Source organism: Juglans microcarpa x Juglans regia, chromosome 2D (assembly GCF_004785595.1).
Source record: "Juglans microcarpa x Juglans regia isolate MS1-56 chromosome 2D, Jm3101_v1.0, whole genome shotgun sequence".
Classification (NCBI taxonomy): Eukaryota; Viridiplantae; Streptophyta; class Magnoliopsida; order Fagales; family Juglandaceae; genus Juglans; species Juglans microcarpa x Juglans regia.
In genome coordinates this window covers 15,806,908-15,829,572 of record NC_054596.1, presented here as the reverse complement: position 1 = coordinate 15,829,572, position 22,665 = coordinate 15,806,908, and the positions used below count along the sequence as shown (strand labels likewise).

Below are 22,665 nucleotides of genomic sequence, written 5' to 3'. Positions count from 1 at the left end.
GCGAAAAGAGATGAAGATAATTGATTGTTTTAAACACAATTATGGTAATGAAAAGTGATGAAAAGTTTTTTTTTTTTTTTGTTGGGGGGTGGGGGGATAAGAGTATAACATTTTTAGCAGGTGCAGGTAAGAACAATTAGGTTAAGGTGAAGGCTTTGTATGCCCTCGGGAAGGTGTATAAGGAATCGATAGATTAAACTGTTGGTGTTTTCCTAGCTCACCTCGCTTGTTGAGCTAGGCCATACTCTGCCAAGTTAAAAAATGATAAAGTTTCTTGCTTCCAACCACAATCAACTTTGGACATTTCAGGGCTTGGATGGAGATGCTGTTTACGAGGTGTATTATTATGTATATTTTTCATGCATGGCTCTCCTCAGCATGACATTCGACTAATGTGTTTGTTGATATTATTTTTCTTACTATGTGCTTTTATCTGTAGATATATAAAGTTTATTATCATGTATATTTTCACGCACGGCTCTCCTCATCAGCATGATGCTCAATGTATATTTATTGTGTTTGTTGATTTTTGTTTACTATTTGCTTATATCAACTGTTCTTTTTCCTGAATCTTAGGAGGAGCCCTATATCAATTGCAGCAGCACTCATTTACATTATCACCCAGCTTTCAGATGATAAAAAACCTCTTAAAGGTTTATACATTGCACTTTGTTTGCCAAGGTTTATACAATGTGCTGATATTGTAGGGTTGAACAAGATGATCGAACTTGGTTGATACATGCACAAGAATATATATATGTATATATATATATTCAGATTCATAATTATTAACTTTCCTTTCCTTTTTATTTTTTGTTTTTCTTGCATCTTACGACATGATAATTCCAAATCTGCCCTATTATGTTCCAGGGTGTCTCTGCGGTGGAAGCCTTTTATGAAATTCTGAGTCAGTCTAAACTAAATGTGCTGCATCCTGAAGGAAAGAAGCCTATACTGTCATCGAATGGAGGGAGGTAGCGTCTCTAGACTTACTTGTTCTGGTACTATTCATTTCAGTCAGAGATAAAATGTTTGGAGGATATCGTTGATCACGACCAGGTGAGTAGCATTTGCTGTTTTTTCGTTCTTTATAAGTTGTTTGGTTGATGAGAGAGTGTGGGAAATGAATATCTATATATATATTAAGCCTTTTTTTTTTCTTTGAAGATGAAAAATCCTCCTTAATATTATCATATGGTCGTGTTTGATATCCAAAATTTTAATCGCTTGTACGTTTACTCATTAGGTGTTAGAGATAGTTAATGTTAGTCTGTCTTTAGAGTAAATGTTATCATAAAGAAAAATGATAATAAACTATGGGTAATTTGGCTGCTCCAAAAGGGAAGGAATGGAAAGAAAATGAAGCTCTAAATGCTATGATTTAATATTATCAGGTTTGATGACAACAATCATCTAGACCTTTTTTTTAAAAAAAAAAATCTATTTATGTAGCAGGGTTGAGTGATTGATTACTTTTTTTTTTTTTTTTTTTTTCCATTTTTTGTTTGAAATTTACTGTTTGTTTTGTTTTTGTTCTTAATTTATTTGGTTTTTAGGTGCTCAGTTTCTTAACTATGGCATTTTATTATTGTGTTTCTCTTTGTTTCTTTTCTGAATACATGTTTATTTTTCAAATTTTTTCCCTTCCGTGTCTTACTCTTGAGTTTCTTTTCTTCGTGCATGTTTCTTTTTTGATATTTTTAAACTCTTCTGTGTCAGCAGATTTTGAAATAGGAGTTTTTTTTTGTTTTTTTACATCTCACCGCGTTTCTGTGTTATTATTTTTTCATTTTAATTGATCTGATTTATTGGTTTATTTTTTGCAGGAAGTATCCAGTTTCTGGTTTGCAGTTCAGTTGCTTTGAGGTTTGTATATGATATTTTGATTCAGTTTGTATATTGTTTTCAAGTTGAGAACTTACCAAAAAAAAAAAAAAAATTGTTTTCGAGTTGAGTATATATTGTTGAATGTGTATATTTTGTTATTAATTTGTGTGTTTATGGTGTTGAGAATCTCTTATGCAGGCCATTTCTATATTTCTATTGATGGGTACCATCTTGGTTCCTATCGGCCTTGTTACTCTTTATGCTTCCCAAAGTGTAAGCGTTCTCTGTAGTTACTTTTAAGCTTATCATGTTGCTGCCTACATGCCCTTTTGTACCTTCATAAGTGCAATGATTATTTATTTGCAATTTGGCTTCTAGGTTGTTGAAGTTATGGATAGATATGATGTTGAATGCATACCGAAAGCATTTAAAAGCAATAAGCTGGGATATATCAAAGACAACTCAATTCCCAACAATTGTTCTCGCTTTTTAAAAGTGTTTTATTTTTTATTTTTTTTATTTTCTGTTTGCCACATCTCATGACAATTCATCAAGGTTGGTGTTAGGGATAATTGAGAGGTGGTGGGGGATCTAACTATTTGTTAAGGCTTTGATGGATGGCCTATTCTTAACAATGAAAAAAGCTCATTGAGATATGACAGATTTTGTTTTGCATAGTCCTTTCCCAAACCAAGAATCCCAAGGTTTCACTTAAGAGTCTGGAAAGGGGGCATTTCTCATGTATTTGGATTTAATGTTGGTGGCCCAGAGACTGTTGGAGCCTACAGAAAGTTGCCAACTGAGTTTGGAGAGGAGGGCAAGGTTTAGGTCGTGCATCTTTGGATGCCAAGACCTCCAAAAGGCTTTGGTTGACAGATTGAGTCCCTGCTTTTCAAGAAAAGGTGCTTCTCATTATCCAATTTGAATCTCCACCAGAATTTCATTAGCATGGTGTCCAACCCAAAACAGTGGGATAGACATAAAATTTACTCAACCTTTGAATCAAATATCAATGTTTTAATAAGTGCTAGATCCGCCTTTGTAATAGTCCAATAGATGAGCTTGGAGCCCCGTCTCACTTCAAATAATGCTCTGTCAACCACATTCATTTTAAACCTCCAAACCCCTAAAATAAAGTTGGAATGTTTGTCTTTGGAATAAATAAATAACTAAACTATTACTTTAAAGAAGGAACCAAGGACCAATTCTGTTTTGATGTGTATTGTTGTATCCAATTTGGTTATTTGCCTCTCTTTCATGGGCACCGGTTGCTTCATTTTCGTGGTACTATTTGTAATCGGCTGTTTTGGGTGTCTTGTAGTGCTTTCTATTTTCCTCTTTCTCATGGAAAATGCAGTACAATTTGTTGCATGAATTTTTATTTCGTATGAGTTTTGGATCTATACAGTGATTCTAATTTTTATATATCAGTTATATTTGTTTTAGTTTTAATGCTTTACATGGATGACTGCCTTGAGTGTTTGTAATATCTTCGTGATTATACGATCATAAGAAAATGTGTATATATGATCATATTGTTTTGCTAATCTTTTATCTGGGTGTTTGCTTATGATTGGCAGTTACTGGGTGGTTATTTCTAAATCAACCTATGCATACAACTAGAGTTAAACATTAGGTGTTAAGCCAACATATCTATCTATGGGTTGCTTTGTGTTTGAGGGGTTAGCAGATGCAAATGGAGACGCATAGAATTGATGAAGTCCATTTCTTTCGTGTCTTGGAAATGGAGATTTGAAATAATTTGTTATTTTATTCAAGGACTTGCAAGAAATAGGTAGCTTCAAATTGAAATTCCATTATATTATTGAAGAGGCATAAAGATGAACATATTGACTCAGTTAATTGATTCAACATGAAATTATGTTGTGAAAAGCAAAACTATACTTCTCTTTTTTTTTTTTTTTCCTGAGTTTAAACTTCTCCAAAGCCTTTTTTTTTTTTGTTTTTAGCCTTTTTCTGTTAATAAATGTGTACTTCATTTTAAATGTGTTTTCATGGTGGTTGTACATTGTGCAATGCTTGGCTGTTAAAATCTTGGTTGTGCATTCTTTGAGTGTGTGGTAGTATTTATTGTGGTGGCAATGATGCTATTTTAATGTCTATGTTATTTTAATGTATTTTAACTTTAATTTTGAACTAATTTTTTTGTTTTTTAATATATCCAAATATGTAATTATTATACTTTACTGATCTATCATTATTCAAAAATATTTGCTAAAATTTATTTTTTTTGTCTCTAAGCATTAAAGTATTCATTAATCATTTTTAAAATCATATTATTTTTGTAAAAAACCTATTTAACCCAATTAGACAAACGTGCTTTGCACGTTGCTCCCGACTAGTTATTGAATAAACGTCCCGTTTGACCTCTCTCTTTCCCTCGAAATTCTATTTCCCAACCGAGCTTCCTTCTTCTCTCCGTAGTGTCCGTCCTACTCTCCCTCTCATTTTCACCATTTTCGTTCTGTCTAGTGTCCAGAAACCTGTTGAATGATTTCTCTTATCGTCCCAGTATTTTTCTCGGAGTCCCAGGTGCGTGTGTGCTTTTCCTTCCCTTTGCTTTGCTTCATTTCTATTTTGGAAATTTTCTCTTATTTTGGGTGTTCGTCGCACGTGGTTACACCACTCAGTTGCTAACTCTCTCATCTTCCCTCATCTTCCCTATGTCAGAATCGACATTAACATAGTGAATCTACATCTCGGTAGACTTGCTTGGTTTTTTAAACAAAAGAGTCCCTCGCCGTCTTGCATATGTCAACCCAAAAACCCTTGGTAAGATATCTTGCTTCTTCCTTCTTGATACTCACGAATTGGCTTTTGATACTCGTTTTGATTCCCTGATTTTGATAGACTAGTGGCTGGACAATGATTTTTGCTTTGTGGTTTGTGGTTCGTGCTTTTTGGTTGGGTCGTGATTTGTGGCTTTTCATGGTCAACTGTGTGTTTGTGCTTCTTGCTGCTTCTAGTTGTGGTTTGAAAAAATTTCATGTTTTTCATATGCTTGTCGTAACTATAGTTCCTCTATAGTGTAATCTTTCAAGGGAAATTTCAATGTTTTTCATATGCTTGTATTTCGTTTGTAGTTTACTGAGTTATTGGTGGAAGTGAAAATTTTCTTTCGGTGGAAAGGAAAAAGAAAAGGAAAAGAAAAACGTGGGATCATATGATCGCAGGCTGTGCCTACGATTTCACCCTTTACAAATTCTAAGTTTTTGAGTTCTTTTTAGTCTTTGCTGATGAATCAGAGAAAATTAGAAGAGAAATTGAAAATCCAAGTGCGATGCTTAGAGAATGGAAACCCATCATGAAGATTTTTGAAGTTTGCAATTTCATTTTTACTGTGAAATTGTCAATGCATCATTATTTGTCAGCATCTAATTGTAAAGGATTAAAATGGAATATCAGTAATGTTATCTTGAATTACATGCTTGTTCCCAAATATTGAACTCAATGATTTTACTTCGGGCTGCTGGTTTTCTTCTGCCATGTTACATTATGGCCCGGGCCATCAGTAAATTATAGTGGCGAAGGCCAAGACAGGTTATCACTTGGTTCTTTTTGGAAGGAAGAGAATTGCAACCAAAATATATAACTTGATAATGGCTAGCTGTAGCAATGAGATTGGTTTGGGAGTCATGTGCATGTTGATCTATTGCTGTTTGTATATTTCTGTTTTCTTCAATAACAGTGGTTCAAGGTTAAGAATGGTTGTTCATGGTGGCTTGAGCTGAACTAAGTAAAAATTGAAAGCTACTTAAGTCGATCACAAGATTGAAGGATATATAGGAAAGACTTAAGAGTTGACTTTATAAAAAAAAATCCCCAAAAACAGAATTAACATATTTGAAGTAAAAGGAAACTGTTTTAAGAAGTGCTGCACTACGACTTGGACCACACTTATATCAGGTGTGTAGATGAGATTTCTATCTGAGATGGTCAACATTCATTTTGACTCTCATTACATTTATTTTCACCAATATGAGAGGAAAAAATAAATTGACTTCCATGCTTTGTTGGAATGAAAGTTTCATGTTAAACTCTGCTCTGAAAGAACATACTCAAAACTCTAAATGACATATTTCTAGTGGGAAGCATTTGTAGCTACTTAGAGAGGAGATTAGTCACCTTAGAAGTTCTGAAGGCTATCAATTGTTGATCAACTAGTTTAGTAGGACTAATTCTTGTTGAGACGTAGTTATAATTGCAGGGCAGGTTGTGTTATGCTCTCTTTGGGTTTTTTTTGGCTTGTATGAACTAGAGGTCCCATTTTGATGACCTTAAGATAGTGTTTTCTTTGGATGCTACCAAATCCGTGGTTTTCTTGGGGCCTTTTTTTTTTTTTTTTTTATGTGTATTAGTTTAAGTTTTGTAATATTAAAATATATTATGGGACAAATAATAGATGTCAACGAAATTTTGATAATGCTTGCTACATGGAAACCTGAATATACCTCCCCTTCCTTTGCCTGCCCCCCTCTCCCAGTGCAAGGTTGTCGGTTGCTTGCCATTGAACCCAATTCTATGCTTGAGGATGTAGTCCAATTTGTTCACTATGTTATATTTAGAAACATTTTTTCGTAAAATCTCTTTAAGTTGAAAGATACAACAAAAATTGAAAAAGTGTAAATGATTTTGACTAGAGAAATGGTTTGAGATTGTTTGAAGTTGCTGTAATTTTTGCTGATTTGCAGGGCAGACCACAATGTGCAAGATTACGGGCTAGAATCTTCCCTTTTGTAAGGAAAAAGGCCAATGCACCTGAGGTGGTACACTCAGTTCCATTTTCAGGAAAACGGAAGGAGAGATCCATCTCTCCATTTAGGGCCAGCATACCTAGAATAAAATGTGTTGCAAGAAAGTGTCTTCCTCCACAGAATTAACGTACTTGAAGTAAAAGGAAAACTGTTTTAAGAAGTGCTGCACTAAGACTTGGACCACACTAAATCCAAGTCTCATATTGTATAATATTAATATTTCTATATAGTTCTTAATTTAGAAAAAAAAAATTAATAGAACAAAAAAAATTGAAAAAAAAAATGTTATTAAATTTATAATATTTTATTATTATTTTGACTAATATATAGATAATCCAATGTGGGAATAACTTTTAAATGGAATAGTCAAATGCAAAATCATGTCATATTATACAAATTTTATATTTGCATTTGCATAATCCAATGCTAATGCTCTTATTATTTACAAAAATCTGCTTTATAAAAAAAATATGTTATGTAAAAACAAATCTGCTATAGAAAACTGGTATAAAACAAATAAAAAACTGCTATAAAATGTTGTTAATATATATATTTTATGTTTAAAGCATATGATCAAATAAATTTATAACATATGATTAAAATTTTATGTTATAAATTATAATAATATTATCTTATATATCATTATAATTTATATTATTATATATGTTATATATAAATTTTATATAATATAAAAAATATTATATATAATATTAAAAAAATTAATTTAAAATATATAATATAGTGAACTGGTCTAGTCCAGTCCTAAAAAGCATAAAACTGGAACTGGACCGATATCGGCTTTTGAAATTAATCGGACCAGTTTCACAAGTTCGGTCCGGTCCGGTCTTCCAATTAATTTTTATACCCCTACCAACATCAACGTTAGAATCAGAAGTCATGGCCCCTTCTGAGTCCACTTCCACTTTCACAACGAGCTCTGTAGTTTCACCCTCACCGCCTTTACTATGATGAGGACATTTTTGGGGATGCTCAGCAGACAAAGAAGCATGCCTCTTTGCCTGAAGTGTCACGACCTTACGTTTACACCCCTTAACGTGGGCGCGATCAGGCACCACGAGGAACCTGTTGATGTTAGCAGTGGTCAGGAGTTGCTTGGTCCCCAGACCACCATCATTTTCTTTAGTCTAGTTGAGGACTATATCAACGCAAGAGCGTTCTTTATCAGTTAGCTCTAGCAAGAGGCTTTTGTCGTTAGGGACGTTACCCCAATTCGCACTAACAAGAAAATCTTGAATGTGTCTTTTGAAGGCGGAAAATTTCCAACATCCACCAAAAATAAAGAAAACTTTTCTTTGCCATTGTTTGAGCATTAGAGTGGTAGGGCTCAAACGCCGCCAAATGTTGTGAACGAATGCGGAAACTACAGATGTTACCTGGTAATCCCTTAATGGAATAAAAAGATAAGAATTCCTTCGCGGTCAAGTCTGGGTATGTCTCCCCCAAGGGCTCTAAGGTCATGCAGAAGACCATGCACAAGCACAATAGAACACGCCACACATGCGAATGAAGTTTAGCAGGAGCCAACCTCAAAAAGTTTAAGACATCACGGACTGAGTGAATGAAGGGGAATCGCAAGCCGTGTGCTAGGGCACAAACCAAGAGGGCAACAGATCCCGCGTACCCTTCCTTATCAACGCATCCTCCTTCTGGAATATAGAGCTCTACAGAATGGGGAATGCGATAGGTGGACCTCAACTTCGTTAGGTCTCGCTCAGTATGGGTGGAACGCCAAGTGAATCCTTCAAAGAATGGAGGGGCTTGGCCATCGGAAGACTCCTCAGCAGTGTGGGAAGAGGCCCTCGCCGGAGTCTAGGTCGAAGGTTGGTTAGGGGTACGTGAAGAGTCGTGGTTAGCCATGAGAGAGGGTGCCAGAAGCAAAATGAGAGAGAATGTGAAAAAACAAGAAGAGATACGACATAGATGAGAGAGATGAAATTAATCAAGAAAATGAAAGAGGAGAAAGGGTAATAATGAAGAGGTTCTTGGGAAGCCAAACGGGTGACAACACCGATGGTTACCATTCTTTTCAATGGGAGAGAATAAAAGTGTGCGAACTATTACGTGACCACATTTTTGGGGTACGACGACAAGTTTGGATCCACATCTTAGTTAATGTGGATCCTCAGTGGGGTAGAAGGAAAGGAAGTCTGATGGGCCGCTTACTTGACCCAAGCCAACGGGGTAAGATGCCTTCACGAGAATTAAAAAGATATGAAATAAATTAATTCGCTTTGTGCCAGCACATAGGAAATTAGTAGAGTAATTGGAAAGGATATTTAGGTCCATTGGTTATAAATTCACGACTAGTGGACAGGTTCAACCTCTGGGCCCAAGACTAGGGGGCACACTGTCCAAGAGCCCATACCCCCACTGTCTAAGGGCCCATGTGACCCACGGGTTTAACCGTGTGATATGATAACGCCGATAGATTAGGATGGTTATCTCGTCCGCTTATTATGGAATAACTAGTGTTTATCTATATCTTCAACACCTCTATAAATAATACTTAAAGGTAACACTAAACATTAACTTTTGCTTATATGCGCATATTGAGATCACGTTTCTCTAACTTAGGCATCAGAGCACCCCTGGGCGACCAGTGCCGCCCTCTCATCTGTTGCAGGTCATCCAAGCAGTTGGTGATATGAAACACGTCCTTTACAATTGCATTAAGACAATTTATAAATAGAGAGTTACAAGAAATCATTTGTGAATGTCAGAGCCTATTGATACAAAGCGATCTCATTCATCCTGCATTGAGCCAAAATGAAAAATATATTATTTGTAATTTCAATTATAAAGATCCGTGAGTCGTCTATATATGTTTGCAGAATAAAAATTCAGTAGCTGTGGCCTTGTATAATATTGAGGCAATTTATAAGTTGCAAGCTATATGGTTGCTATATATCTAAACAATCTGATTATTTATCTGTACGATATTTTGTTCTAATTCTTATTTGTATTTTTATATGCTACTCATCATTATTTTTCTATTTTTGACGTGGGAAGTGTTATAACTACAAATAGATCATATAAAAATAAATTTACAAACTGACATAATTTCATATGATACGTTTAATCTATTTTATAATTTAATGTACTACATCAAACCACATTAATTTATAAATTTATTTTTACAAAATCTATTTATAAATAAAACATTTCTCTTTTCATATTTGAATTTTGAATCCGTAAAATATGTACACATAGAACCAATTGCCCTCCAACAGATTAGTATTAGAATAAGAGCAAATGCCTGGACAAAATCTACTTCAAAAGATTAAATAATATTATAATAGAATCGATATTTTGAGTGATGTAGGGCCCTCAACCTCTTTTTTTATTTATTTATTTTATACATGAGACGTGTAAGACAGCCCAAGCCCTAATGTTTTTGTGATGTCAAGCCCATCACGGTGTGGCCCTACACTTTACTGATTGAGGGGCATGATAGCACCATATATAATTTGCTTTCTTGTTCGATATTCTCGACATACTTATATATTATACTACTTTTCAACTATTTACTTCAAGACCATCACTGCAACAATCATGAGCTGAAGTTTCTTGTTCTCTTTTAGCGTCTATCGTCTAAAAACAGTCTGTCTTGGCTCAAATCCTGATCACACACGCATATACATATATATATATATATAGAGAGAGAGAGAGAGAGAGAGAGAGAGAGAGAGAGAGAGAGAGAGAGAGAGGTTTGCATATAGACATGACTAATTGACAAAGGAGAAGATCCTAGATAACTTATAATCTTTAGAATTGTACATGTTCTGCATATATTAATTATATATATATACCCATAAACTAGATCGAATATATATATATATATATATATATCTACCAAAATGATGATATATTTTGTACGCTTTTTCCACTTGAGTTGCTTCCAAAAACTGCTGAAATGATGTGGTTGGTTATGGAGGATAGGGTAGAGTAGTCAATAGCGTGTGGGTAAGGTAGAGGAAATGATGCATGCATGCAGGCTGATCATCACGCCCTTTTTGCTTTATGATATTTCTTAGGAGAATGCCGTTCAGACCGTGTGTTATATATACTATAAGCTTCACAAACACTAGCTAGCTATTAATCAAGCCGAAACACTCAGTACTAAACATGGGGTTTTCAGTACCCGCTTTCTTACTACTGTTCCTCCTACCACTCCTTGATGATCTGGTGCTTTCAAGTACTGAAGGCACTGACATTATTAGCTTTTACGAAAACTATAATGTTACTTGGGGTTTTGATCACGTCTTATCTCTAAATCAAGGGAGAGAAATCCAGCTCTCAATGGATAGTTCTTCGGGTTATATATTCTCTCCTTCTCCTTCTTATTTATTATCTATCTTATTATTTTGTAAATAGATATTCTAATTATCGATTAATTACCTTTCCTCACCCCTATGTGTGTATATATATATATATATATACACTCTATGCATATGCATGCATATCTGGCCTCGGTATGCACACCAGATCATAGCTTTCCCCGAAAGCAATCAAGGGTATAAACTATATAAAACTTCTAGTCATTACATATGGTCATGAAAACTAAAACTAGGTAGATGATCTCATGTTCGATATATATAGGATTTATTCAATCAGCACTATTAATTAATTCAATCACTTAACCGCGCGTGCTTAAATTAATTTTCTACACACCAGCAAATTAAAACGGTGGCTCTAATTGCAGCTTCTCTCTATTCTATGATGTTTCTGTATCTTGTAGGGGCTGGTTTCGCATCCAAGTTAAGCTATGCCTCTGGATTCTTTCATTTGAAGATGAAGCTACCCGACAGGGATTCCGCTGGAGTAGTTACTGCTTTCTATGTGAATCCTAAGACCTTCTCTTATCATAATTAATTAAAAGAAGTGTTATAGTAGTAAAGAGTTCATTTCATAAAAGTAAATTCACAAATTGGCATGGTTTCATGTGATACGTTAGATCTACTTTATAATATAAATAACTTTACAATTTAACATACTATATCAAGTCATATAAATTTGTGTATTTACTTTTGTAAAATTTCTATGCAAGCAAAGTATTTCTCATTAGTTAAACTATATATGTCATACACGATGCATTTGATTCTCAGTGAAAAATCATATAAAGGTGATCTGTATCTATATATAATTATGCAGCTAACCTCTAATGGTAATAAGCATGATGAGCTGGATTTCGAGTTCTTGGGGAATAGGGAAGGGAAGCCGTACACATTGCAAACAAATGTATTTGTAAATGGTCAAGGGAATAGGGAGCAAAGAATTCTACTTTGGTTTGATCCCACGGCAGATTTTCATACCTACAAAATTCTCTGGAACCAACACCAGATTGTGTACGTACGTAGGAACATTAACAAGATATGATCTCGTCTGTTGATCATGTCTTTCTGTCTATATTCTTACTGTTTGTCTGTCCGATCGATGATCAGTAATTTTCTAGACATGATCCTTAATTTCAGACACTGTGTACGTACTGCAGATTTTTTGTGGATGATACGCCCATCAGAGTGTTCAAGAACATGAAGAGAGACATAGGAGTTGAGTATCCATCACAGCCAATGCAAATCGAAGCCAGCTTGTGGAATGGAGATAGCTGGGCTACCGATGGAGGCCAAACAAAAACGAATTGGAGTAATGCACCATTTAAAGCACACTTTCAAGGATTTGAAATCGGTGCCTGCTCAGTTGATCATGATCAGATCAACTCAGGCGCCGACTTTGAACATTGTTATTCTACCGGGTATTGGTGGAATACGGAGAAGTACTGGGAGCTGAATCATAAAGAGCAACGAGAATACGAGAACGTGAGAAATATGTACATGAACTATGATTATTGTTCTGATAGGACTAGATACCCTACCGATCATCTTCCCCTCGAGTGCCTTCACCATTAATTAATTAATGAAACAAGAACACTTGAACGTATGCAAGATATATAATAAATTAAGTTTTAGACACTTTGACGAGAGAGAAACTTTATTATCCATGCATGTAATACACTTCACACGGAAACAAGTCATGCAATTTATAACCTTGAGAAATAACATTCTCTATATATACTCCAGCATTAACTTTGATTTGCTTTTGCTTGTAATTAACTTCGCTTTACGTCTACATGGTGCTAAGGTATCCCAAGTTCAGAGAACCAACTCTCTCTCCTAAGATGAGTGCTCTCTACCTCGTATGTTAGTCATCCCCCTCTTAGTAGTCAACCCATTCCCCTCCCCCAACCTCTACCAAAACTTCCTCCCCTCTACCGGAACAAACACAAACCACAGTCAAAGCCAAACCAAAACCAAGCGAAATGACTTCATCCTCGTCTGATATCAACAAGCTCATCACACAAACTGAAGCCCTTTCATGGAAAGATCTTTAACTGGAATTAGAAATCATCCCAGTGAATCACTTCTCAAACCTCACCCTTGTCGGTAAGCTGATATCCATGAAACCTCTCAGCAAAAACACCTTCCACGCAACAATCAGAGTAGTGTGGTGTTTTGTGATTGGCCTCATGATTGAAGATATAGACACCAACATGTTTTTGTTCACATTTCCAAGGCAGCAAGACAAAGACAGGATTCTAGCCAACCGTCCATGGAATTTCAAAGGATTCCATATGGTTCTAAGGCACTGGCCCCCTGAACTCAACATCAATAAAATTGCTCTGAACTTTTATGCGTTCTGGATCCAAATCCATGGGCTACCAATGGATATGCCCACAAATAAGAATATGGAGAGGATAGGCCAAGTCTTTGGAAACCTAATAGAATCTGAAAGAGCCTCCATTTTCAGGTTGACCTTGAGAAGATATATGCGGCTCAAAGTAGAACTGAATGTCGAGCAGCCACTATCAGAAGGTTTTGAGTTAGCAGACCAAATGGAGAAGTAAGAAAGATCTTGATACTATACGAAAGATTATCTGATTTCTGTTATGGATGTGGAAGACTTGGCCATATAGTGCAAACGTGTCCAACCTATACATTTCCTCCAGATTCCTCAAAGTATGGACCATGGATGAGGGCGAAGAACACCTCAGCCAGGCGAAGTGATCAGAGGGGATCCCCTCAGCCCCCTTAAGAAGAACCCACTATACAAAAAGAAGTTCCAAGAGCTGTGCTCCTTCCAGTTCATATCCAAGAACCAACTGTTATCCAAAAGCCTGATGCACAATACTCAGAAGGAACCTCGAAAAGCAAAGAAAAGGGGAAGGGGAAAATGTACTCAGAAGGTATGCAGTCCTCCAACACAGAAGATGCAATGCAGCCTCTGAAAGAATTCCCATGCATGAACCAACGAATCTCAACTTGCACTAGGAACAAAAGGCCAGAACTCTCAAAGATCGAATCCAGGAAACGGGCTACATGGTTTCATAATGAACAGTAAGCCATAAATAATCCAGTGGCCCCAATAAATATTAGCAGCCCACTTTCCCTTCCATCATCTGTCAACCAAACATTGAGCCCACCAACAAAATATCCCCCAAGTCGGTCAGCACCTCAGCACCCAAAACCATCACACCAAGAACACATCTCATTAACCACCAACCTAACTCAACATCTAGTCTCACACAACACCCCAACCTTTGGTAGAATGGCAATAAATTCTATCATTAATGGCCCTTCAGTCTACCAGCAGATCCTAACACACTTTGAAAATCTATCTAGACCCATCTTCCTCAATGACCAACGAGAATTTGTAACAAGCGTGGGCCTTAAACCCTCATCTGATTCAAGCCCACCCGTAGACCTAGCATCAAAACCCAAACAACCTACCTTTAGCCCAGAGACTAATGCCTCTACCATAAACACTCCTCAAGCCCATAAACAATCCCTCTCATCATCACCAATCCGCAATCCCTCGGCACCAAAAATCATTCCCCAACCATCCAGTTCCATACCAAAAAGTCAAAGCAAGAATACGAAGAGGGAACCCACTCACAATGAGGAAGAGATGCCACCAAAGAAGAGAGCTGCAATTACCAATCGGAGAAAAATCCAACGAAGGAAACACAACTCAATGAAGAAGATTCTCAAACATTGTCAACTATGCTCCATGCACAAAGCACAAGAAAGAAGAAGAAAAAACTCACAGTGAAAGCAAAGAAATCGTGGAGCCTCCCAGATAACACAACTCAGTCCAAACATATAGTAACAATTCTTAGTCAATTTCCCAGACTCTTGTTGATCTCACTGACATGGCCAAGGTAGCAGGGCCCATCCTGCCACCAAATCAGAAATGAGGATCTTTTGCTGGAATTGTAGAGGACTTGCTCGTTCCTCTGCAATTTGGGAACTACGGGCACATATTAGGGACTCACCAACCTGATCTAGTTTTCCTTGAAGAAATAATTTTGTCTAGTGTACATGTTGTTGGTGTTGTTAACATGTTAGATTTTTCTTTGTATATGCATGTCCCTCCCCTGAGCAAATGGGGAAGGGTTTTGTGTATGTGGCATTCAGGGTTAGACGTAGAACCTGTTTTAATTTCTAGTAATGCTATGGTTTTTATGGTTTACTCGGATCCTGCTCATATGCCTTGGTTGCCCATTCTAGCATGTTGTTCAGCACAAAATAGCCAAAAACTAAGCACAAAATAGCCAAAATCTAACTTTTTGGGATAGGATTAGCACAATTATAGAATCATTTCCAGTGCCTATATTAAGCATTTGAGACTTTAATTCAATTATGAGCCAAAGAAAAAAAATTGGAGGCAAGGCCTTTGCCTCTCCCTCACAACCAAAAGGCCTCCAACACTTCATGAACCAATATGGATTGGTTGACGTAGGTTATTCTGGACCAAAGTTCACATAGAATAACAAAGACATGGGATTAGACACATTCGAGAAAGGCTAGACAGAGGAGTAACAAACTTTATGTGGACAATGCTCTTTCCAGATGCAACCATCATCCACCTCCCCCATCAATTCTTCAGACCATGCCTCTCTCCTGTTAAATACTTCTGGCCCAAAAAATTCATCCAAACCTTTCAAATTTGAGGAATTCTAGGCCAGGGACCCTTCTAGTCTAAAAGTGATTCAAAAAGCTTGGAACATTATCATTTTAGGTAACCCTACCTTTCTTCTCACTCAAAAGCTCAAACATGTTAAGAAAAATCTCATGATTTAGAACAGGGAATGCTTTGGACATATTCAGACAAAGATCAAACAACTTAATACTCAGCTTTCTTATATTCAATCAAATGACCCTATAAACCAATCCATCAGATTAGAGGAAAGCCTAATTGTGTGTCTTAATAAACAACTTAGGAGAGAGGAAATTTTATGGAGATAGAAAATGAGACTGCAATGGCTCACCATAACAGATTTGAATACAAAATTTTTTCATATGTCATCCACCATGAAAAGAAGAAGGAACCACATTCATTATTTGAAAAACCATAATAACCAGTGGATAACAGGTCCCATCAACATCCAAAATATGTTCGTTGATCACTTTCACAAGATTTACTCCTCCACTGAACCTATTTTTCCTGAGGACCTAGAAAATTTATTCACTGAAAAAATTTCCTACCTGGATAATGAGAATTTGTGCAGAATACCATCTAATGAATAAATTCTCAACACCATCAAATAAACTCCTTCTTCTAAGTCTCCTGGTCCTGATGGGTTCATAGGTCTTTTCTATAAGACTTACTGGGACATCATCAACCAGGACCTCTTAAAGGCCATCAAGAATTTCTTCACTAATGGTAAACTCCTCAAAGAAATAAACACCCACATTGTCCCCATTCCTAAGACTGAATTACCAAACACAATCCACCAGTACAAACCAATAAGCCTATCAAATGTCTGCTACAAAATCATAACCAAAATCCTTGCAAATAGATTGAAAAACATTCTCCATAAATTCATCTCTCAAAAGCAATCTGCATTCATCCTTGGGAAATTGATCCAAAAAAAATACCATTGTAGCACAAGAGATTTTCCATCATTTAAAACACAAAAGAGGTCAAATGGGTCAAATAGCAATCAAGACTGAAATGAAAAATTTTTTTGACTACATGAAATGGAACTTTTTGCTTACTGTCTTAAAATGTCTAGGCTTCCAAAGCAAGTGGGTTAATTGAATAAAAGAATGTATAACACAGTTTCCTTCTCAATGGTTATTAATGGGGAACCTAAGGGTTTCTTTAACCCAAAGAAGGGATTGAGATAAGGGGATCTCTTATCCCCCTTCCTCTTTATCATTAAAAGTGAGATGCTCTTTAAACTCATCACTAGAGAAGAACAAAAGGGGAATATTAGAGATATAAAAATCAGCATAAATGGCCACAAAATCACTCACCTCGCATTTGCTGATGACCTTATCCTTTTTGGATCTGCCACTATACACAATGTCAAACAATTCCAATATTGCCTTGAGACTTACTCATCTTGGTCTGGTCAAGTCATCAATAAAAATAAATCTTTCATTCAATTCAACAAGAATTCATCTGGCCACATTACTAGAGAAATTCAAAACTCTTTAAATTTCAAAGTTGCCTCTTCAAAAATCAAGTACTTAGGTCTCCCTCTAAGCTATGGTAGGCCTAACACTAAACTCTTCAATGACATGATAACCAAAATTCAAGCCAAACTAGCTAGTTGGAAAGCCAAAGTTCTATCTCAAGCTGGTAGGACAACTCTGATCAAATATGTGGTTAGCTCCATACTAGTTTATATGATGTCTACTATATTAATTCCAAAAATAATCACGAAAAAAATAGACAAAATGTGTATGAGATTTTGGTGGGGCTTGGACTCACACAAATCTCACATCTTTACCCCTGAATCATGGAAATCAATCTGTCAACCAAAATCCATGGGAGGTTTAGGGCTAAGACTTACATCTACTTTCAACAAAACCTTTTTGAGCAAACTTGGATGGTCCCTTCTTATCAATCATAAAAATGTGTTGAAAAACTTGTTTTTTGATAAGTATGTGAAAGATTCATCTTGACTAGCCATACTTCCTAAACTAACTGACTCAAGATTCTGGAAATATCTTTTGAAACAAAGAGACTTCATTGCATCCAGCTTCTGCTTTCAAATCAACAATAGAGTTGACACTAAAGCTTGGAATGATCCATGGATACCCACGCTCTCACCACCTATTCCTGAGCCATCTCCAAACATCTTAAGGACAGAACCCCTCATGTCAGTATCTGAACTAATCCTTGAGGAACCTAGACGATGGAATACAATACTCCTTCAGACTTTTTTTACTCCATCAACTGTCAATGAGATAGAGAAAATTTCATTAGCTTAGCACCATTTCAATAATATAAGAGATAAACTCAAATGGATTCATCACTCCACTGGAAAGTTCTCTGTCAAGTCTACATATGTGGTACTGACAAATTACTCCAAAAATACACCATTAGTGCATTCCTCAATAACTTGGAAGAAGGTTTGGTCCCTGAAAATCCAGGATAAGTTAAAACTTCTTTTGTGGAAAGTCCTTAGCAATATTCTACCAACTAGATCTCTACTCAAGGCCTGCCTCAATTTGAATGATCAAATCCTTTGTCCTCTTTGTAACACTGATGAAGAAACTACGTCCCGTCTCTTTCTGAAATGCTCGTATTCTAGAATCCTATGGAGACAGTCTTGGCCATTAGACATTTCTATTGCAGAAAGAAATGATATCTCACGCTAGACATTGTCAATCCTAGATCCTATAAACAAGTTGAATATCCTATTGGAAGATCTTCACAATTTCTAACTGTATGCAACCATTACAATGGACACATTGTGGTACTATAAAAACAGGAGAATACATGAGTGCAAAACCATTCTCATAGATCAGTTTGTGACACAAGTCCACAATACTTATAAAGATCACAACAAGGCATGGGAGTGGAAAACAACAGTCAACCTACTTGAAAGACCCCTCCCATCACAAGAGCATATCGCAATCAATTTTGAAGTGGCTGTAAGACCATGAGGCAGCATCTCAGAAACAATTGACATAACACACAATGGCTCAGTCCAGTTTGTAGTGACATCATTTTCAACTAGCAGCAATCCACATCTAGGAGAAGCAAGGGTAGCACTCATAAGAGTCCAAGAAGCATTATCAAGACAACAAAAAAAGATTTTCATAGTAGGAGACTCACAAAAATTCATAACAGCTCTACAACAGACGCAACCAAACACTAATTAGATAATAAATGGCATCATTAGTGACACACAGGTTCTACGAAGTTTCCAAGACTGGACCATAATAAAATTACATCATTTTTAGAATTGATGCACGCATTCCATTGCACAATGAGCAGTAACCAACAACTTGTTAGGTAGCATACCCCTGAATAGGATCCCCCAATGTCTCTTAGAAATCCACAGTGGAAAAGATCCACCTTTCTAAGTTGCTTACGTTATTTACTACTACTGTATTTTTTACTTTCATGTATCCATACTAGTTGTATTTAGTATTTTTAAGTTTCTAATGAAGCATACTTGTTGAAAGGAAAAAAAAAAAAAAACTTCGCTTTACATCTAATATAAAATGGAAAGTGTTAATGCATTATTCCAATGGGGTGAAACTTGGAGCCCAACAATACGGTTGAATCACTCACAATGATGGCTTGGGCGTTAATATAGTACTCGGATGTTCATCGATTAAATACATAAAAAATAAAGCATATAAAGTACAAATAGAGAGAGAGAGAAATAAAAATATACGTGGTTAGGCATAAAAGCCTACATCTACGGGTTGTTTGTGGGTAAAATCTACAATGTTTGGGTGATTTTATAGTCTCTCATAGCCTCTTATAGCTCTTAATACGATGGAGGAAATAATGTTGTGGTGAGGTTAAAGAAGAAGCATTCGATGTAGAAATCTAGAGAGAGCCAATGCAATAATCTGAGAAGTCTTTGTCTATCGAGAAGTCTATAGATCTGTAGATATTCTCTCATTTTATAGAGGTCTTTTTTTTTAGTAGTTGAGTCATACTTACCTTATATATGTCACTTTCACCTTTTTGTACCTGAGTCTTTTGGCTTGATCACTTCCTTGGTTTATCTTCTAGATTTATCTCTTCCTTGCCTTAACCTTTCTTTTATTATTTGTGATGAATTTTCAAAGGGTTGGACCTTGTTCATATTATATCCAACAGATGCCTGCACTTTTTAAGGTCAACAAAAAAGTCTGGAGAATCTTCAAGTCAACCATGATAGGAACTGCTTATGAAAACTGTAGAAATACAAATTTTGGAAACTTGTCTCTAGTTTTTTAGCGTCGCTTGATGCAATGAAGATCTTCGAGGGTAGACCTCAAAGAGACATGTAAGTCCTGGCAAGGGTCTTTGAGGATGGACCTTTAGGACATTTGTTTGTGTGAGCGTATATTTGATAACCGAGCGTAGGACCATCTATCATTAGCGAAGAGTGCGTATTTCGTATTTCATACTTGGTAATTGTTTTTGTTTTCCTTGGTGTTAATGGACTTCTTGCCCTCTTGAGGCAATTTTATGTTGGTATTAAGGTTTTAGTTAGTTTGTTGTAACTTGCACTTAGTGGTCAGAAAGCCCATCAACCCATGAGTCCATTTTAGGTAGTTGTCAAGCTCGTCGACTTGTTTCCGAAGGCAACCCCACAAGACGGTTATGGAGTTTGAAGGCTCTCTTCCGAAAATAACCCACCGACAATGGTTAAGGTGAGAGAGGTAGCCCCGGTCTCATGCGTGTATGCTAACACTTCTCGATAAGGTAACAATAACTTCACTCGACCATTGTTGTAGCGGGAGGCTTGCTTAACCACTTCGACGAGGTAGTGGGAGGATTGCTCAACAACTTTGCTAAGGCATAAGTGTTAACCCCGATCGCGCACGTGTGCGTTAACCTTGGTCACTTGTTTTGTAGGGGCTTGAGTGCTTATCTCTTGGAGTGGTCCCGATTTTTGTGCGAGTGTTAACCTCAGTCGCATAAAAGTGCATTAGCCCTATTCACCAGTTTCGTGGGAGGTCAACGTGCTGGACTTTAGGGTGGCCAGGCTTTCTTGTGCGAGTGTTGGCCTCGGTCACATGCACATACGCTAACATTTCTCACTTGGCAGGAGGCTTTCTCGACCGTGCTATTGTGGTTGGAGGCCTGCTCTATCGTGCTGCTACATGAAGGCATATGTGTGCCTTGTTTGATGTGCCGGGAGGTTCGAGTGTCTGACTCTAGGCAACCTGACTGTTCTGAGAAGTTTTCACCAAAAACCAAACTGGTTAGTTTAAATAATCCAAATCACAAGTTTGAGACTTGCAAACCTGAGCCATGACCAAATGTTTGGTGATAGTTTGATTTCTGAAGTGTTCAAGTGTGGCTCAAGAGACAACCCATTGTTAGGATTTTCCGTTCTCTCTCTTCTTTTGCTAGAGTGTAGCGAGGGCTCGAGTCACTTAGGTGAGCCTTGAGGACTTTGGTAAAGATTCGACACACCTAAGCGAGTGTTCTGGGGCGGTGTGTTCTGGTAAAGATAAGGAGTTGAGGTGCCTGAGTGGTGCTCGAAGGCGACCCCATTGTTGGTGCTCAAGGTTAGGTGGCTAGTTTCCAAGATTTTTGTATGGTAGGGGTTGATCGCCATTGTGCATCCTCTTTATTCCATTTGTTCACCCTAAGGTTCTTGTTTGGGATGTGCATTACCTTAACTTGCTTTTGGTTAAGACTAGCAAGTAAAGTGTGTTCTTACTTATTCATCCTTATAGATTCTCTTGGAATCTTAATGAGCTTTGTGGGGAAAACCTTTAAAAACTAAAATTTGTTAGTGAAAATAAAATCCAAACAACGAGTTTGAGAAAGACAAACCCAAGCCATTTAGCTGCTGCTTTCAATTTTTGCTTGACGAAAATTGTTTGCTTCTGAGTGATTTTTGCCTAATGGAGATTGTTTGCCATTGATTGATTTTTGTTGATGAAGATTGTCCATCTTTGAGTGGTTTTTGTTTACTGGAGATTGTCCGTCTTTGAGTGGCTTTACTGGATGGAGACTGGTCTTTAAGTTGTTTTTGCCTGATGGAGGTTGTCCATTCTTGGGTGTTTTTTTTATTCATCTAGCCTGCGTATTCTCTTGTGTTGCTTGCATGTATGGGGTCTCATGGTTGAGCCCAGGAGGCCTGAGCCTTGTTGATTTAGACCGACTAGCAAACTATGTTGTATGTAAGCTTTTCTATCGCCATGTTCATATTTGTTCATTTTCTTTTGGAGCCTTGTAGAATTCTAGGGAGGGGTATGGGTGGAATACTCAACTTCAAACTTGTTAGTATAAGTAAAATGGAAAGTTTGTGGGTGAGCCTCATTGCTTTGGAGCAGCCTTTATAGCTCACCAGTGAGCCCCTTAAGTGATCTTTAGTGCGTGTTTGAACCTCTCTACCCAGACACATTTTATTGTACACCTTGATCATTGCTTATCTGAGACTTTTTCTATGTAGGTGGGCTGACTGCCTTGGTCATTACTCAGTCAAGACTCAGATACTCGAGTCTCTCCATCGTTGGGGCGAGCTTCATTGCTCGCCCGAGGGTCTCCATGTATGTGCAGGTTGAGTGCTAACCTTCCGTAATTTTTCACTGGGACGAGCATTGTTGCTCGACTATTAGCCATGTGCTTTGCAAGTGGCGAGCTCCATGGCTCACCTGTGATGCCTATTGCATGGGACGGGCTAAGTTCCTACGCTTGTGCTTGGAGGCAAGCTACATTAATAGCCTACAATCCTTGTTGCTCAGGGTGAGCTAGTGGCCAGCTTGCCTGTTGCCTAGGTCGAGCATCATTTCTTGCCTGATATTTATTGCGTAGGTGAGCTAATTGTTTGCCATTTTGCGCTTGAGGGTGAGGCATTGCTCGCCCATGATGCGAACGGACCAAGTGCCTACCACGCCTTTTGCTCAGGACGAGCTACAATGCTTGCCCATTGGGGGCAAGGTGTCTGCCATCTGCTTACCTGCAATCCAGATTTGTTGCTCGAGTTTGAGGCGGGTACTTGCTCGTTATTCGTGATGAGCAGCATTGCTTGCATGTGTATTGCTCAGGGCAAACATTGCTCACCCAA

General features: G+C 37.2%; 1 protein-coding gene across 1 annotated transcript; it reads left to right on the top strand.

Moving 5' to 3' along the window:
• Nucleotides 1-10,718: 10,718 nt before the first annotated feature.
• Nucleotides 10,719-12,609, top strand: LOC121248652 (xyloglucan endotransglucosylase/hydrolase protein 2-like). The gene is made up of 4 exons (XM_041147190.1): nt 10,719-10,938; nt 11,362-11,462; nt 11,775-11,968; nt 12,115-12,609. Exons 1-4 carry the CDS (start codon nt 10,749-10,751, stop codon nt 12,527-12,529), a joined length of 900 nt encoding a protein of 299 aa, XP_041003124.1. The 5' UTR covers nt 10,719-10,748; the 3' UTR covers nt 12,530-12,609.
• Nucleotides 12,610-22,665: the final 10,056 nt, after the last annotated feature.

Coding starts and splice junctions, on each gene's coding strand:
- LOC121248652 (XM_041147190.1), top strand. CDS start 10,749: ATGGGGTTTTCAGTACCCGCTTTCTTACTACTGTTCCTCCTACCACTC. Junction 11,463..11,774: donor GAGTAGTTACTGCTTTCTAT/GTGAATCCTAAG, acceptor ATAATTATGCAG/CTAACCTCTAATGGTAATAA. Junction 11,969..12,114: donor TGGAACCAACACCAGATTGT/GTACGTACGTAG, acceptor TACGTACTGCAG/ATTTTTTGTGGATGATACGC.